The following is a 15,245-nucleotide window of genomic DNA, read 5'->3' as shown; positions in this document are numbered from 1 at the left end:
TCTTTCTAACTCCAGGCCTAGAGCTCTAGTCACTTAGCAGTCCAATCAGATGTCTAAGTGAATTAAATGGGTGATTCCTTTATCCAGTTTTCCTATACTCTGCCCTTGGTAGAAATATTTCTAGGCAACTATTTTTTATAAGGCCTGAAAAATATTGTCTGGGTTTTGTTTCATTATTTTTTTTGTAGGCCAATGATTCTTAGATTATATTATCTCTTTGAGCACTATCTTGTAGGTTAATTGTTTTAGGTTGTATTTTAAGAAACACATATGGAAGAAATGTGTTTCAGGCAAGACAAAAATCAGTTTCCTCCCAGCGTTAAAATTCTCTGATGCTAAATGAAACTGGAAGAATGATCTCTCACAGCTCATCAATTAGCTAAGTTTCATTGATATTCTAGAGTTGTTTCTTGCCATAAGGTTTCTGCAGCATCCAACAAAGTTTTACAAAATGTGCTTATATTGCTATCTGCATAAGATTATACGGCAGTACCATAACTCCAAACACAGAATACGTAACCACTAGCCGCGGTACTCCTTATATGACCAGTGTTAGCATCCTGGGGTGGAATAAAATGCAAGTTGAGTTTCTATATGAAGTTGTCCTGCTAGCTGACTGTTATATGTTTTTAAATTAGACTGAAAGGATACACTCTATGGTCAGAATTCTTAACATTCTTACATGTCATGGATCCTTTTGGAAGTCTGGTGAAGCCTCTGGGCACCTTCCCAGAATCCATGTTTCTCAATCTTCTTTAATATATTATCTTCCCCCATTAGGACGTAAGCTCAAGAGCAAACACGGTCTTCCTTTTTCCTTGCATCTATATTCCCAAAACTTAGCCCATTTCCCAGTATAAATATAATAAATGCTTGCTGACTTGAATTAAGTTTCTAATTGCATAAAAGAATATGTGCATAGGATTAGAAAGAAAACTGATTATGTTGAAATATAGTTATCAATTTTTTTTTTAATTTCACAGATTCAAAGCTAAGATCCCTTGTTATATGGAAAATAGAGAACAGGAAATCTACTAATGATGACTAAGGACTCAGTTTCTTTTCATGCACCATGGTATTCCCCCACACTTTCCTAATCTAAAGTTAAACAAATGTTTCTTAGGATTCTTTTTGTAATTTAGGCTTTGATTGCTTAGTGAGATGGTACGAGGAAAATATCATGTGGTTTCCTTAAGTATCTTTCAAATATCATTCTGTGGAATAATAAGTGTTTCAAACACATGGCAAAAACCTTTTAGGAGCTTCAGCTTTCTGTCACAAATGCCTGGAAAACACAGCATCTGTCTCATGCTTCTTGACCTCTCTGTAGCCTTGGCCATTGTTGATCACTCTCTGGCTTTTTGGGACACTATTTATTCTTTCTCCTGGTTCTCCTCCCACCTATCTGACTACTCCATTTCGGTTTCTTTGCTGGATCTTCATCTAATGTCACTTTTAGCCATGGGTGTCCCACAAGGCTCTGTCCAGGATCTTCCTTTCTTCTCCCTCTATATTATTTCACTTGATGATCTCATCAGCTCCCATGGATTCAAGTATCCATTTCTAAGCTGATGATTCTCAAACCTATTTAACCAGCCCTCTCTGCTGGCTTCTAGTCTCATATCTCCACACTGCCAACTGGACAGCTTAAACTCAACATGTCCAAAACTGAACTCATTATCTTTTTTTCCCAGAAACCTCTAATACAGTCCCCCAGACTCACCACCTAGGTATCATCCTCAACTCTTCACCATCTCTCACCTCGCCCCCTCCCCGCCTATTTCCAATCCATTGCCAAGGCCAGTTGATGTCACCTTTGAAACATCCCTCTCTGACATGGCCATTCCACTAGTACAGGCCCTCATCACCTCACACCTGGACTATTAAAATAGTCTGCTGGTTGGTCTCCCTGCCACAGATAGTCATTCCAGTCCATTCTCCATTCAGTGGCCAAAGTGATTTTCTTAAAGCACAAATCTAAGTCAACTGCCCTTCTCCATTAACTCCAGTGGCTCCCTATTACCTCCAGGATCAAATATAAAATCCTGTCTGGCTGCAAAAAAAACCCAAAACAAAACAAAAAATGGGGGAAGCTAGGTGGCACAGTGGAAAAAGCACCGGCTCTGGATTCAGGAATACCTTAGTTGAAATCCGGCCTCAGACACTTGACACTTACTAACTGTGTGACCCTGGGCAAGTCACTTAACCCTCATTGCCCCCCCCAAAAAAAAATCTTGTCTAGGATTCAAAGGCTTCATATCCTGGCCTCCTCTACCCTTCTAGTCTTCATATACCTTAGACCCTGCCAAGAAATTTTTGGTGACTGTTCCCAATGCCAGGAATGCTCTCCCTCCTCAGGTCCTCCTCCTGACTTCCCTGGATTCCTTCAACACCCTGCTAAATTCCTATTTTCTACAGGAAGCCTCTCCTAATCCCTCTTAATTCTAGTTGCTTCTTCCTGTTGGTTATTTCCTATTTATACTATATATAGCTCATTTGTAAGTATCTGTTTGCATAGTGTCTCCTCCAAAGAAGAGACTGTCTTTTGTATTTCTTTGTACCTCCAGCAGGTAATACAGTGCCTGGCACATAGTAGGTGCTTAATAAATATTTACTATCTATTACACTAACATGGTCTTGCCTAAGGTAGGTAAAACTTGCCATGTTTCAGACAGATCTCATCTTTCCACAAAAAATATTTTTTCACTCATTATGATTTACAAAAAATTATCCTTCAGATCAAAAGAACCAGAAAAAGAAAAGTCAAAGAAAAAATATTTAAGACTGCACTGAGAGTTGAGAGCTTATAACTGAACATTTGTTCTAAAATCTAATTTTTAAAAGAGAAGTAGATTCACAGTTTTAACTTCTGTGATCTATCCTAATTTCTGTTATCTTCTCCAGTGAGGTAATCATTTCTTCTTTTGTCAGCTGAGTCCCTCCTAGCACTGTTTATGTTTATTTCCTCTAGTCAGTGGGGTTTGATTTCTTTGGGCTATCTCATTACCACATTATATGTGACATGCTAATAATGGAGTAATCGTTAGTAAGGCCTGAGTACCAAGTTGTGCTGTTCTCTTGTACAATCATCTCAGGAGTGCCCAATTCATTTGAATGGAATATCCCTGGCAGGAGGAGCAGATGATAACCTGGAACTAAATACAAGAACAAATGAACTCAAAACACCAATAATAAGCAATAGTCTCCTAACTGGTTTCCCCAACCTCTAGTCTCTTCCCTCTCCAAAACACAGGTCTCCAAGTAAGGCCCCAGAGAAGAGGATGAGAAAATGAGCTGCCATTCTTTTGTTAAAGAATGAAGGGAGGGGTATAGGCATGAAACTCTGGAAAGGACCTAACTGTTCCTTGATAAACAGGCTGCTTTATATCTTATCCTAGAGACGATAGGCAGTCAGATATTGGAGTTTATTAAGTAGTGAAGCATAGGGGCAGCTAGGTGGCGCAGTGGATAGAGCACCGGCCCTGGAGTCAGGAATACCTGAGTTCAAATCTGGCCTCAGACACTTAACATTTACTAGCTGTGTGACCCTGGGCAAGTCACTTAACCCCAACTGCCTCACTTAAAAAAAAAAAGTAATGAAGCATGCCCCAATTGCAGCAAGTTTCTCTGATAAGGGGCTCATTTCCAAGATACAAATGTAAAAGAAGAGAACCTTTCCCCAAATGGTATGAAAAATTATAAATAGGTCTTTTTAAAGGAAGAAATTCAAGCTATCAATAACTAAGTGAAAATTTTTTTCCAAATGACTAAGAATTAGAGAAATGCAAATTAATGCAATGCTGAGGTTCTCTTTCACATCCCCCATATTGGTAAAGTTAAGAAAAAAAAAAGAAATGACCAGCGTCGGAGGTGTTATGGGAAAACAAGAATATATGCATTATTGGAGGAACTATGAATTTGTCCTGCAATTTGGAACGATGCCATAAAAGTAAATAAACATTCTCTGACCCATCAATACTACTAGTAGGACTACAAACCAAACACATAAATGAAAGAATAAAAAGATCCATATGTACAAAATATATGCAGCTGGTTTAGAGTTTGGGGGGTTTTTTTTGGTATTAACAAAGAACCAGAAACCAAGGGGGTAACCATCAAATGAGGAATGGCCAAACAAATTATGACATATGAATGTAAAGGAATGTGACACAAGAAATGATAAAAGAGAAAGTTTCAGTAAAACCTGGGAAGATTAGTATGAATTGAGGAAAATAAGTTATATAATGACAATAACACTATAAAAATAATTCCAATCCATGTAATGAGTAGACAAAATCCAGAGAACTGATGATGAAGCATGCCACCCACCTCCTTACCAGCAGACTAAGGTTGCAGAATGAGACATGATTTTTTGGACTTGGCTAATAGGAGAGTTTGTTCTGCTTGATTATGCATATTTGTTAAAAAAAACAACAACAACCACCTTTTTTTTCATGTGAAGTGGGAAGAAGAGAAAATAGTTTTGTTAACTGAAAAAAATGTAATTCAATTTTTAAAAAGTAGCTGAATGACAGTCAACTCTGGGCTTAAGGAAAATCACTTGGGCCACAGTGTAGAGAATGTATCACAATGCGGGAAAAGACTTAAGACAGGGAGATGAATTAGGAAAGTCCTGAAATAGTCTAGGTGAAAGGTAGTGAGGTCCTGATGACTATGAGTAATGAGGAGATTTGAGTTGTGAAAGACATTGTCGAATTTGACCTGATAGGATGTAGCAACTGTTTGATATGTGGGATGAGGAAGAGTGAGTGTTGCTTTCTTGTACAATCATCTCAGGAGTGCCCAACTGAATTGAATGGAATATCCCTGGCAGGAGGATAGATGATAACCTGTAACTAAACACAAAAATAAATAAACCCCAAACACCAATAATAAGCAATAGCCTCCTAACTGGTTTCCCCAACCTCTAGCATTATACCGTATAATGCTGCTAAGGTTAAAAACCTGGGGGCTCAGGGGCAGCTAGGTGGCGCAGTGGATAGAGCACCGGCCCTGGAGTCAGGAGTACCTGAGTTCAAATCCGGCCTCACACACTTAACACTTACTAGCTGTGTGACCTTGGGCAAGTCACTTAACCCCAATTGCCTCACTAAAAAACAAAAAACAAAAAACCTGGGGGCTCAGAAGAACTGTGGTGCCAATGAGAACAGGGACATTTAGAAGAGAAGATTTGTGGGGGAAAGATCCAGTCTTGAATATGTTGTGTTTGAGATACCTTTAGGACATCTGATTTAAAATGTTCAGTGGGTGATATTGACACAAATTCAGGACAGAGACTGTGGCTGGCTACAAAGATCTGTGAATTATCTGCAAAGGAGATGATACTTAAACCCATGGGAGTTGCTGAGGTTACCCAGAAAGAAAGTTCAGAGAAAGGTGAGAAGACATCCAGGAGAGAATTTTGGGAAAACCTACAATTAGGATGTTGTTCTTCTGTCATGTCTGATTCTTTATGACCCCATTTTTGGGGTTTTCTTGGCAAAGATACAAATTTACCATTTCCTTCTCCAACTCTTTTTAGAGATGAGGAAACTGAGGCAAAGTTAAGTGACTTGCCCAGGGTCATACAGCTAGTCAATGTTTGAGGCCAGATTTGAATTCAGGAAAATTAGCCTTCTTGATGCCAAGCCCAGCACTCTATGCACTATGGCGCCACCTAGCGGCCGCTGAGTTAAGGTATGAATGAACTAAAATGGCAATTGAGGAGTCGAGAGGGGCAGAAGAAAAACCAGGAACGAAAAGCATTAAGAAAACCCAGAGAAGAGAGAATGTCCAAGAGGAAAGGATGGTTAGCAGGGTCAAATGCAGCAAACAGGCCCAGCAGGACAAAGACTGAATAAAAGACCATTAGATCTAGCAAGTAACATCACTGGTAATGTGAGAGAGAACAGTTTCAGCAGAATGATCAGGTCAGAAGCCAAATTACAGGTATTTTAGAAGAGAATGAGAGTAAGCGTAGGTACCAAGCGAAGGTAGCTTTTACTAGGAATCTGTGAGAGGGGAGAGAGATAGAGGACAATAGTTTAAGGGGGTTTTAAGACCTGTGAGAAGTTGTTTAATGATTGGGAAGACAGTCATTTTTTAGGGTAGTAGGGAAGGAAATAGCAGATGAAGAGAGGGGAAAGATTGGGAAAGAATGAGATTGCTAAAAAAACAACAACAACAACAAAAAGCATGACAGAAAAAAACAAGAGAATAAAAGAGGACAGGATCAAGCTAGAAGCTTTTGATGTTGGAGAAAATTGCTTTTTTTATCAAGCTTTTGCATGGAGAAGGGACTTGTCATTGCCAGAGCCTGGGGAAAAACAGTGGTGGGTGGGTGGGGGGAGAATGACAGTGTCTTTACTCTGTGCCTTTGGATTCTGAAAGGGAAGAGAAGGAAAGGGAGTTCATGATGAATGACCTCAACTTTCTCAGCAAGGAGGAGGGGTCCTCATAGGAGAAAGATTAAGATCTAATAGCTAGGGGGCAGCTAGGTGGTACAGTGAGTGGATAGAGAGCACTAGCCCTGGAGTCAGGAGGACCTGGGTTCAAATCCAGCCTCAGACACTTAACACTTACTAGCTATGTGACACTGGGCAAGTCACTTAACCCCAATTGCCTCCCTAAAAAAAAAAAAAAAAAGATCTATTATCTAGAATTTAAAAGGAAGTGGTCATATCTATAAGAGCAACACACACAACCCAATGGAAAATTGGTCAAAGGACATAGCAGATAATTTTCAAAGGAGTAAATGCAAAATGTTAATAGCCACATGAAAACCTCTTCAAGTTCTCCATGACACTAGTCTCTTCCCACTCTAATATAGTCTTCACATAGATGACAATAATCTCCTTAGGACAGAGTTTTGACTATCCACTACCTTAAACCTGCCCCCCCACAAAAAACTACAATAGTTCCCCGTTTAGTCAGGCAGTCAACAAGTATTGATAAAATGTCAATCACTATGTTAAAGTGTTGGGGATACAACGAAAGGACTTTGCTCACTTTTGACTAGGGGAAACAACATAAAAAAAAAAACAAACCTCTTAACCACAATTTATCAACACTGAGTCTCTCCATCCTTATTTCACATTCCTCCCCTTTACTCCAGTAGACTATAAACTCTTTGAGAACAGATACTGTTTTATTTTTGTCTTCATTTGCCTAGCAATTAGCATGGTTGTTGATTTGAAAGATGAGTTCTCATTTTGTTTAGAAATCAGAGAAGTGGCATTTAGGAGGGAAAAAAAATTCTTGGTTTAATCTGTAAACAAGAATATACCTATGGGTTCAATTATCATCTTCATGGAGATGATTCTCAGACATATTTATCCAGAACTAGACTCTCTCCTAAGCTATAATCCCACATCACCAACTGACTATTAGATATCTCAAACTCATGTGCAAAACAGAACTCATTATCTTTGCCCCAAAACTCCACATTCTTCTAAACTTCCCTTTTTCTGTTGAGGGTATTGCCATCCTTCTGGTCACCCAGGTTCATCCTCGATTCCTCTGCCTTGTTTGCTGCACATATACAATCAGTTGCTAAATCTTGTAATAATTTCCTTTGTAAAATCTCTTGCATACATCACATTCCTTCAGCTCACAAAGCTACCATCTTAATCCAGGTCCCCATCCCATCTCGCCTGGATGATTACAACGGCCTCTTAGTTGGTTTCCCTGCCTTAAGTCTCCCTCCACTCCAATCCATCTTTCACAAGGCTGCCAAGGTGATGTTACTAAAACAAGACCCTGAGAAGTCATCTCCACCCTATCTCCAATATACTCCAAACTGTTACCTATCACCTCTAGTCACAAATATAAACTCCATTTGGCATTTAAAGCCTTTCAAAATATGGTCCCTTCCTCTTTTCTAGTCTTTTAACAGTCTCCTCTACTCAGTTTAACCTTATTGGCCAACTTGCTGTTCCTGGGGCATACTCCATCTTGTCTTTGCATCTTTGAATTGATTGCCTTCCATGCCCAAAGCTCTTCCTCTCAAAGCTCAATTCCAAATAAGACTTGGGTCAAAGCCTACCTCCCCAGGAGATCTTTGTCAGTTCCCACAAAGTTAGTGCCTTTCTCTCTAAGACTACCTTCCATCTACTCTGTATTTATCCTTTATTGTTTATTTATTTATATTTTTTGCAGGGCAATGAAGGTTAAGTGACTTGCCCAGGGTCACACAGCTAGTAAGTGTCAAGTGTCTGAAGCCAGATTTGAACTCAGGTCTTACTGAATCCAGGGCCGGTGCTTGCTGCCCCTACTCTCTATCTATCTTGCATGTGTGTTCTCTCTCTCTCTCTCTTTCTTCTCTCTCCTCTTTGTCTCCTCTTCTCTCTTTCTTCCCCTAATAGAACATAATTTCCTTGAGGTCAAGGGCTATTTCTGCTCTTTCTTTGCATCTTCCATGCTTGGCATAGTTCAGAAAACATAGTATGCAGTTAATAAATTATTTTAGAATGTTATTTTTATTTATTTTATTTTTTAATTTATGGAATAAAACAAGAATTTCCATAACATAGTATAATAAAAAATATTTTAATTGTTATTTTTGAACAGGGATACACAAACCCTCAAGGGGGCTCATTTTCTTCCTTTATAAAAGTGAAGGAGTTGGCCAAGATGCTCTCTCTCTAAGATCTTCCCCAGCCCTAAATCGAGGTACTTGTGACCAAACACAGAACAGGATCTTAAAAAACCCCTAAGAAAAAAGGTACACAGATCACTCACAGGAAGGAAACTGGATGGTGTAGAGAACAAAGCACTAGTTAACAAAACAGTGGTTAACTTGCTGGGCCTGAAGTTACAAAGGCCTGAGTTCAAATCTAGCCTCAGTCATCTACTAGCTTGTGTGATGCTGGGCAAGTCATCAATTTCCCCATGTGTAAAATGGAAAACAGCATTGACCTTGAAGGGCTGTTGTAAGTTCAAAAGGAGATAATATTTGTAAAGTGCTTTGTAAACCTCAAATTCTATACAACTATTGTTATATTATCATTAATTATAGCCAAAAGACCTGGGTTGGGAATCCTGGACCTGCCACTTACAAGTTTCATTTACAAGTTTGACTTGGATTTAGAATTAAAAAAACTAGTTTCAAACTTGACTTTGCCATTTATTTCTAATATGAAGGGCAACTAGGTGGTGCAGTGGATAAAGCACAGGCCCTGGATTCAGGAGGACCCGAGTTCAAATTCGGCCTCAGATACTTGACACTTACTAGCTGTGTGACCCTGTGCAAGTCACTTATCCCTCATTGCCCCACCAAAAAAAAAAAATTCCAATATGAGCCTGAGCAAATCATTTTAATACCCTGGACCTCAGTTTCCACATCTATAAAATGAAGAGTTTGAGCTAGATAATATCTAAGTCCCTTCTAGCTCTGAAATCATGATCCCATGTTCTTGGGCAAGTCATTTCAATTCCCTGAAGTTCTTCATCTAAAAAATTAGAGGGTTGATTTAACCAATGATTTTTCAGCTATCTTCCCATTCGAGATAACCTCCCTCTCGAAAAAGAAAAAAGGAAAAAAATATAATGCTTATTCCATGTCTTCAGGATTAATCAGTCAGTCAACAAGTATTTATTAAGTACCTATTTATGTGCCAGTCACCATGAAAAGCTAGGAGAGATAAATCAAGGCAAAAGATGGTCCCTCCTCCAGGAGTTAATGGAGAAGATAAGATGCAAACTATGTACGAATAAGATATAGACAGGATACATAGGAGAAAATCAATAGAGGGAAAGCACTACTAGCATTAAGGGAAATCAGGAAAGGCTTCTTGTAGAAAATGGAATTTTAGCTGAAACTTTGAAGGGAGGCAGAGAGAAGCCAGGAGACCAATTTCTTAAGATTCCTGGCCAGACTGTTCTCAATACATGGAACATAGTTGGTGATCAAAAAGTATTTGTTGAATGAATTTCTTTAAAACTGGGGCAGGGGGAGGCATATGCTAGTTTTCATGGTTGGCTACTTTCCCTTCCCTTCAAGGGCCTAATGAAAGTTTTGCAGTCAGAATTAATGTATAATACAATATGAAAGCCATCCAGTAACACTCAATGAACCACACCTCCTGGGGGGCTCTTGTGCAGGATGGCTCAAGCTGAATTTTTTGAGAACAGATTTTCAGTTCTTACCAAAGGAATGCCCCCCTCATCTTCGATGAATGCTAGAGTATCACAAAGCAAGAAGTAATAGATGTGCTACGGCAAATTAAAAATAAATAAATAAATAAGAGGATAACTTCACTTCAGGGAAGCAGAAGTCCCAAGAGATATTTATTAGAATGCAAAATTGTGATGAGTGGAAAATTGAACCAAGCCTCTGGTATGAATTTGAAGGGTTACATATTAGGTGTGAAATATATATCTGTTGTAGAGTTGTGGAACATTAAGAGAGGCAGAAAAGGGAAATTATAGTTGAAAGCTTCAAAGTAAGTATATCCATCAACTTAAAAGGGGGAGGAAGAGCGCAGAGAAATAACCCACTGTTCCCAAGGCCACTTAGCAAAATCATAGACCGTTATAGCTGAAGGGAACCTCAGAGATCATCATCTAACCTGCTTATGTTATAGATGAGGAAACAGGCCCACTGTTCCTGATGGAGCTTCAGGTCTTATAATGTTCTTTACTCCACTACACCATACTAACTTAGCTGTGTGATCTTAGCCAGGTCACTTCCTTTCTCTCTGCCTCAGTTTCTTCACCTGAAAAATGAACCTATGTCATCTCAAAGATCTTTCTACACTCTTTATGATTCTCCGAGAAGGGTCTCGGGTAGGAATCCTGGTTCTATCACTCATAAATTCCAATTTAGATCACTTGCTAGCTGTGTGACCCTGGGCATGTCACTTAACCCCACTGCCCCGCAAAAAGTAAAAAAAAAATTTTTTTAAAGCCTTTATGAAACGTTTAATATACATCTAATATACATATGTTAGGCACAGAGGATCCTATGACAAAATGAAGCAATCTCTGGCCTCAAGGAGTTCCTATTCTATTGTTGAAGACAGTACTTATAAATTTTAACAAAGATATGCCAAAATAAATACAAGGCAGCTTGAGGATACTGTCTAAGGACCATTCTTGCTCTAACAATCTATGAAATGAAACACCTGGTGCAGGAGACAGAAACCCAGTTTTGGCATTTGAGGACCTCAGTTCAAATTCTGCCTGTGACAATCATTTCTCTAAACTGTAAAATAAAAGAGATGAACTAGATGACCCCCTTCCCCCGCTCCCCCCTCTCTAAATCTATGATATTGCCATCTAGACCCCCATGTTAACTCCAGGAAATACATCTACAGAAGAAGCTGGAGGCTGGAGGCTGAGGAACGGTTCACTACACATAAATAAAGCAGCTTTGGGTGTCAAGCAGAGCCGGAAAGTTCAACCTGAAATGGAATTTCAGGAAGGAACAACTTTAGAAACAAACAAGGACCAGACAGGTTCCCCCAGGCAACAGCTGCAAACACTGGGAATCCGGCGCCCAGGCGAGTCGGAACCAGGAAGGAAGCAGCTCCCTCGCGCCCCAGAGAAACCCAGTTAATGGAAGAGGGCCCTTTAGACCGGGGTTATCCTGTACTTCCATTCTCTCCTTTTAAAAGATCTATTCGCGCGGTGGATTGAAAGAATTCTTGATTTCGAGTCAAAGGACTTGGGTTCAAATCCTGATTCTGCCAATTACTACTTGGGGGATCTTGGACTTGTTACTCTAGGGGCCTCAACTTCCTCATCTGTAAAAACAAAAGGGGGTGGGGGTTGGGGGAAGGCAGGCCCAGATGAGCTCAAAGGTCTCTTCTAACCCTAAATCTACGGTTCTTTCTTCCACCTAACGGAAGCAGGGGAAGCTTACCCCGGAAGAGGCTGCAGGTGCCCCGGGGCGAGCTGCTGGGGGCAAGGATGCCGAGGGTGGCTGCAAGGCGCTCCCTCGGACACCGGTCACCGCCTGGCCCGGGCGCACCCGGGCGCGGATCTTCTCTGCATTCAGTACGCATCCCGGCCCTTCCACCATCGCCCGGGTTGGCTCTCCTCCCCTGCCGTGCTGCCAGCCCACAGGGAGAAAGCTGCAATTGGCCGGCCCCGGAGCCTCCCCGCGCCCCTCCGGTCAAATCTCCCGCTCCCTGAGCTCCGCCCCAAAGCTTCCTCGGGGCCGCAGCTCCGGAGTCCGCTTGGGAGGAGCCAAAGGGCGCTTCCACCCAATCCTCGGGCTCCGGGACTCGGGCTCCCGCCCACCCCGGCCCTCGGGGGACTCTCTATTGGCCAGGAGGAGAGGGGCGTGACCCTAGGCTGGCAGTCTTTCAGGAGCTGGGGTAAGTCAGATGGTGTGAATATCTTTCCTTCCTGCTCCTTCCAGGCTCTTAGAATCATAAACTCGCAGGGTATTTGAGAAGGAAGGTACCTAAAACAGGTCATCCGGACTGCTAGGAGCATCGGAAAGGGCGTGGGATTTGTCAGGCAGCCATAAACACTTCTTTAGAGCTTAAGACGGGTCAGGCACTGCGCCTTAACACTAGGGATGCCAATCTCACAATCTCTTGGGAGAGATAACTATGTTCAAACAAATTGCAGGAGCTGGAAGACTCGGATTCAAATCCACATAACGGCGTACTACCTGTGTAATTGGGCAAGAGACTTCAGGCCTCAGCTCCTTCATCTATAAAACAAAGGATTTAGATTAGATCAAGTCATTGATTCCCTTATGCTTAGATAGTCTATGTGAGGTCCAGATGAGGAAAACATGTCCCCCAGAAATCAAGCAACCTAAGATCCTATGGGTGTTAAAAACACAGTGAGGCTGCCAAATTAGGTCTTCTGATCCAGGGATCCAGTGCTATTTTTCTTTCTCTGTCCTAGATGTCCTTGACTCTCTGTGTTCAGAAGCAGGTTTCTGGGTAGGGCAAGAGGATAACAATCAGGACAAGTCAAATTAAACAGCAAGACTTTTCTTTACAAATTCAGCTTCAGCCTCAGAAAGGAGACATGATCCTGAATGTATGTGTTTCATGTTGGAAAAACCTTTCAAAGCAACAAGGTTTTAAAGCCTCAGGATGCTAGAGACTCATCAAGCATTTTGTGCTTGTTCCACAGTTAACTTGCAAAGCAGGTTGTATAATGAATATTATTCCCATTTTACAGATTACTGCCAGTATGATCCCTGTTTTAACAAAAGAGAAAATCAAGAGAGGTTCAGTGATTTGATGGGGGTCTCTGACTGTAGTGGTCTTTCCACCATTGCAAAGAACCTGGCTTTAGACAAAAGCTTTTTAAACTGTGGGTAGCGACCCCATATGGGATCATGAAAAATTCGATGAGTAAAAGGTTACATATACCTATTTTATATAGCTATATACCCCAGGGTCGTGTAAAAATGTCTCCAGCAAAAAGGGGTCCTGAGTGGGAAAAGGTTAAGAATCCCTACTTTAGACCACCTTCCTGTCTTCCTCTTTTCAGGTAGTTTTGCTAGATGGGCCCTGCCAAAGTTCTTAAAAAACATTGTAGACTGCTTATCTAGGAAATGGGTTGTAGAGTCCCACAATTCTTAATGGCCTACCCTGGCAGTTTTGTAAATCATTATACCTCTTTAGAGATTGGTGAACTGTTCATTATCATATAATATTCATTTATATATGTTGTGTCACACATGTGTCAGATTCAGTGCATGCTGTAACATGTCCAAAACAAGAGCACAGGAGCTCTTGGTGATAAATTTTAACTTGAAAATTAGACAGTATTGATACTTTCTTTTTATAGGGAAGAAAAGGGCTAGCACTCCAAAATTGGGTGGATTCAGCTCAAAGCTAAAGACTTCAGTAATTTTAGTTAGTCTTTGCTTCTCTAGGTTGCATTTGCCACATGGTGAAGGAAGAATTCCTTTGACTGCACACTCAGGTTTCTCTCTCTGCCCTTTGACAGGACAAGCTTTGCCATACCTCCCTTTCATTCTCACTTCAAATTGTTATGGGCCCATAGCACCCCAGAAGTTCTCTGAGGCACATCAAAGAACCTTCTCCTTGAGAAACTAAACCAAAGGACAGACACACCTAAAGAAATAAGTGGAACCAGATCTGACTGAGCTAGCTTCGGGACCTACACCCTTCATTCCAGTCTCCCTCAATCCTGGGAAGATAAGTTTGGGTGTGGTTGCTTTCTTTGTGTCCTGAGGAGAGAGATGGCTTGAGAGATTCGAAGCCACCCCTCACCCAATTCCCCCAGCCACCACCAATGGGAGATGGTCCTCTCTCACTAAGGGAGCTTTCCACAGTCAGATGGTCAGCCCCATCAGTCTTCTATAAAAGTACCTGCCTGTCTCCTGCTTGAGGAGATTGGTATCTCAGAGCCACTCTCTCTGTGCCATGCCTTTCTCCCCATGAGAAGCCCAAGGACTTCTTTCATGGTTTCCCTTCCCTTGCCTTCCCTTCCCTTCCCTTCCTTCCTGCCCTAAATAAATTACTATCTTATTCTAACTGCTTTTGTGTGCAAGAGGGTGTAATTCTTTAAAGCGGAATTCCTAAGGACCCCAAACCCCCTACCCCATTTTCCCCATGACAAAATCTAAGGGACAAATCATTTAACTCTGGATCTTGATTTCCTTAACTGCAAAATAAGAAGGTCTGACTAAATAAACTGTAAGGCCCCTTCTGGTTCTAAATCTAGGACTATGTTAAATATGAAAGGGACCTTAAAAGTCAACTGGTTGGGGGTGGCTAGGTGGTGCAGTGGATAAAGCACCGGCCCTGGATTCAGGAGGACCTGAGTTCAAATCCGGCCTCAGACACTTGACACTTACTAGCTGTGTGACCTTGGGCAAGTCACTTAACCCCTATTGCCCTGCAAAAAAAAAAAGTCAACTGGTCCAGGGTTTGTAATGAAATTTAATATAAATCCGAGTATAAGTGTCCACCAAGTTAAGGATGCAGTGATAGTTGTCAGTGCTAGGAATATGGTATGATATAGTATAATATATAACATAACATAACATCATAACATAACATCACAAAACATAACACAATGTAAGTAATCTGGTCCCTGCCATCAAAGACCTTAATTTCTACCATTGGATATAAACATGTACCTAGAAAAAAACAACAGCAATAATTATACTAATGATAGCTAAACTTTTATATAGTTAAGCTCTGCAAAGTTCTTTACAGATATTATTCAATAGAACCTCACCCCAGTTCTGGGAGGTAAATGCTAAGTATAGCTATAGAATGAATACAGCTTTAATAACTTAA

The 15,245-nt window shown here is 40.9% G+C and overlaps 1 protein-coding gene across 1 annotated transcript in view; it reads right to left on the bottom strand.

Annotated features, from left to right (window-relative positions):
* NEIL3 (nei like DNA glycosylase 3) overlaps window positions 1–12,077 on the bottom strand; it is a 67,526-nt gene extending 55,449 nt beyond the window's left edge. The window contains exon 1 of the mRNA XM_043972480.1: window positions 11,864–12,077. Within this exon, the coding sequence (XP_043828415.1) occupies window positions 11,864–12,022 (159 nt within the window). The 5' untranslated portion in view covers window positions 12,023–12,077. The remainder of the gene's footprint in view (window positions 1–11,863) is intronic.
* Window positions 12,078–15,245: the final 3,168 nt, after the last annotated feature.

This window comes from Dromiciops gliroides, chromosome 6 (genome assembly GCF_019393635.1).
Source record: "Dromiciops gliroides isolate mDroGli1 chromosome 6, mDroGli1.pri, whole genome shotgun sequence".
In the NCBI taxonomy this organism is placed as follows: Eukaryota; Metazoa; Chordata; class Mammalia; order Microbiotheria; family Microbiotheriidae; genus Dromiciops; species Dromiciops gliroides.
The sequence above is the reverse complement of the archived record's forward strand: the minus strand, read 5'-3'. Positions and strand labels throughout refer to the sequence as shown.